The sequence below is a fragment of the Phytophthora infestans genome, genomic scaffold, assembly GCF_000142945.1.
Source record: "Phytophthora infestans T30-4 supercont1.1075 genomic scaffold, whole genome shotgun sequence".
Lineage (NCBI taxonomy): Eukaryota > Oomycota > Peronosporomycetes > Peronosporales > Peronosporaceae > Phytophthora > Phytophthora infestans.
The window spans coordinates 1-3,114 of NW_003302804.1; the positions used below are offsets into that span (position 1 = coordinate 1).

The window sequence follows — 3,114 nt, forward strand, 5'->3', positions numbered from 1 at the left end:
TACAGTCAACTTTAGCGCCTTCTCCCAGAAAGAATCTCATCAGGTGCTGCAATGGCCGCAAAAGGTTAGACTACACAGTGTCGGTTATGCCATCGTGCCACGTACCTCGTGACCCCACCAGCATGCAATCTGAATAAGAGTTTCGCCGTGATCGGAGCGAGTTGTCTTCACCACAAATTTGTAGTTAAGTCGACGAGCCTTTTCTCTTTCCTCTGAAAGCAGTACACTCACGACCTCGACAGATAATTCTTCCTTGGTGGCTTCCCATATTGACAGCTTAGAATTGTTGTCTGGGTCAGAATCGCTTGTCGGCGCAATGTGAGGGGTTCCAGGCTCGTTACGTCTCCGCATCTTGTTAATGTTCTCAACGCCAGTAGTCTGCAAGTCTTTATCTCGCTGGTTCAAGCCCTTCTTCCAGTATTCCTGACATTTGACTAGCAATGCTGCATGGTCCTTTCCTTCGTTCTTGTGGCGTCGCTGTATGTGTACTAGGCGTGAGGCAAGTAAGTCCTCTTCGGCCATGTGCGAAATCTCCCGGTATCCACGAAGCATCTGTATTTTAGGATTTTCAATACAAAAAAAGATTGAATTCAACACCTCTAAAAAAGGATGTTTTTCAATAGCTAAAAGGTGGTATTGATGTACTCTGTCCCGTTTATTTATATAACAGCTGTGTGTGTTACAACATATTGATATTTTTAGACATCCTGGTATGACACGAGACGGCGCATTCGCCAACAGACGCTGAACCGCAGTCATGAGCAACGATGGACAAGATCCAGAGGTCTCGCCGCCTGAGGGTGATTCTTCTAACGTCGCACATAGTTCATTCCGGTTTATCTCAACCCATTTTACAGAAGATGCTGCTGTTACAGCGCTACACAGTGCTGATACATCTGAATACAGCCATCTACGCACGTATGGGCCGACAGAACGTCGCAAGAGTGTCTACACTTGCATTTCGCATGAGGCGCGTTCTCGTTGGTCACGTTGCACAAAAGCCAATGCTCAAGCAGAATTCGAATCTAGCAGCTAATTAACATAAATGCATTGACCCAAGAAACCTTAGAAAGCAGCCAAGTACGATATTCGAATGACCTCGTCGAGCTGCATCGTGTAGCAGCGAAAAGCGATTGGACGTGCAATCGATACAGTCAACTTTAGCGCCTTCTCCCAGAAAGAATCTCATCAGGTGCTGCAATGGCCGCAAAAGGTTAGACTACACAGTGTCGGTTATGCCATCGTGCCACGTACCTCGTGACCCCACCAGCATGCAATCTGAATAAGAGTTTCGCCGTGATCGGAGCGAGTTGTCTTCACCACAAATTTGTAGTTAAGTCGACGAGCCTTTTCTCTTTCCTCTGAAAGCAGTACACTCACGACCTCGACAGATAATTCTTCCTTGGTGGCTTCCCATATTGACAGCTTAGAATTGTTGTCTGGGTCAGAATCGCTTGTCGGCGCAATGTGAGGGGTTCCAGGCTCGTTACGTCTCCGCATCTTGTTAATGTTCTCAACGCCAGTAGTCTGCAAGTCTTTATCTCGCTGGTTCAAGCCCTTCTTCCAGTATTCCTGACATTTGACTAGCAATGCTGCATGGTCCTTTCCTTCGTTCTTGTGGCGTCGCTGTATGTGTACTAGGCGTGAGGCAAGTAAGTCCTCTTCGGCCATGTGCGAAATCTCCCGGTATCCACGAAGCATCTGTATTTTAGGATTTTCAATACAAAAAAAGATTGAATTCAACACCTCTAAAAAAGGATGTTTTTCAATAGCTAAAAGGTGGTATTGATGTACTCTGTCCCGTTTATTTATATAACAGCTGTGTGTGTTACAACATATTGATATTTTTAGACATCCTGGTATGACACGAGACGGCGCATTCGCCAACAGACGCTGAACCGCAGTCATGAGCAACGATGGACAAGATCCAGAGGTCTCGCCGCCTGAGGGTGATTCTTCTAACGTCGCACATAGTTCATTCCGGTTTATCCCAACCCATTTTACAGAAGATGCTGCTGTTACAGCGCTACACAGTGCTGATACATCTGAATACAGCCATGTACGCACGTTATTGCAACACTTGCCCTGATGAAGCAATATGACCTGCAAACAGCAACCGCTCACATGCCTGTTCGGAAACAGAGTGTGAGTCAGCGAAAAAAACAAATTGTCTGAGCAAGGACGACTGTAGGAAAACTGGAAAAACAATTTGTTCAAAAACCATCCTTTCCAATTGGGTGGAACGTGACCAAACAACTTCCAGTTGAAGACACCGAAGGAAAAATCACGTTGAGAAATGTACCTGGCCGAGTTGTGGATTGGCAAAATTGTATTGGGCCAAGAGGTGTCTATAACTGGGCGGTTGAGTTCAACAATGGTGCTAGGAAATTGCTGGAAGTGGATCAATTGGCTGCGCTGATTAACAAGTGCCACCACGAAGGGCTAAACGTTACAGCGCGTCTTTTCTAGTCGAAGCGTGACTCACGACATCGTGGTGATAACCATAGTAGTTCTAATACCATATGCTTTGCATAATACATACAGAAGTATCGATTTCCATCCAATGGAAATTGTATTGAAAAGCATCCGATTTTGTATAGCAGATAAGCCGCACCCTCTGGTTGCTTACAAACGCCAAGTGAATGAATAATTTGCCAACATCCCAGAATCTGAAGAGCCGGTAGATCAGCGTTTCTGTTTGAGAAACGATTATCCTGATCTCGGATTTCTGTGGTTTCATTGGCTAACACTCCTTTCTTGAGATTGGGTAGGTGTGCCCGTATAGAGACCCCGTAGTACGGTGTTTTCAGTCTGTACGACTGAATACAAAGCTGTTACAGTAATTACTGGTCATTTTGGAATCCACCCATACCACCAACAAGCCCTGGATACATGAAGTGTGACACTTCACACTTCAGGAGTATGACACGTCATACTCCGAGAAATTTGGTACAAGGTACCAAGGTCGTTCAAAGCCAACCATTGGTTAAATGACATTGCATTTCTATCGGTAACTAACAGTTTGTATTAAACCCAAACTTAATCTACCTATAAATATACTCAGTTTACAATCTATCTATTTGGGTCACTTCGCTCTCTTTAATAAAAGAGGGG

General features: G+C 45.0%; 1 protein-coding gene across 1 annotated transcript; it reads right to left on the reverse strand.

Annotated features, from left to right (window-relative positions):
• Positions 1-985: 985 nt before the first annotated feature.
• PITG_22070 (uncharacterized protein) lies at positions 986-1,671 on the reverse strand (the record flags this gene model as incomplete). Its single annotated transcript, XM_002894691.1, has 3 exons — positions 986-1,007; positions 1,065-1,195; positions 1,255-1,671. The coding sequence occupies 3 exons, from the start codon at positions 1,669-1,671 to the stop codon at positions 986-988; spliced, it is 570 nt and encodes a 189-aa protein (XP_002894737.1).
• Positions 1,672-3,114: the final 1,443 nt, after the last annotated feature.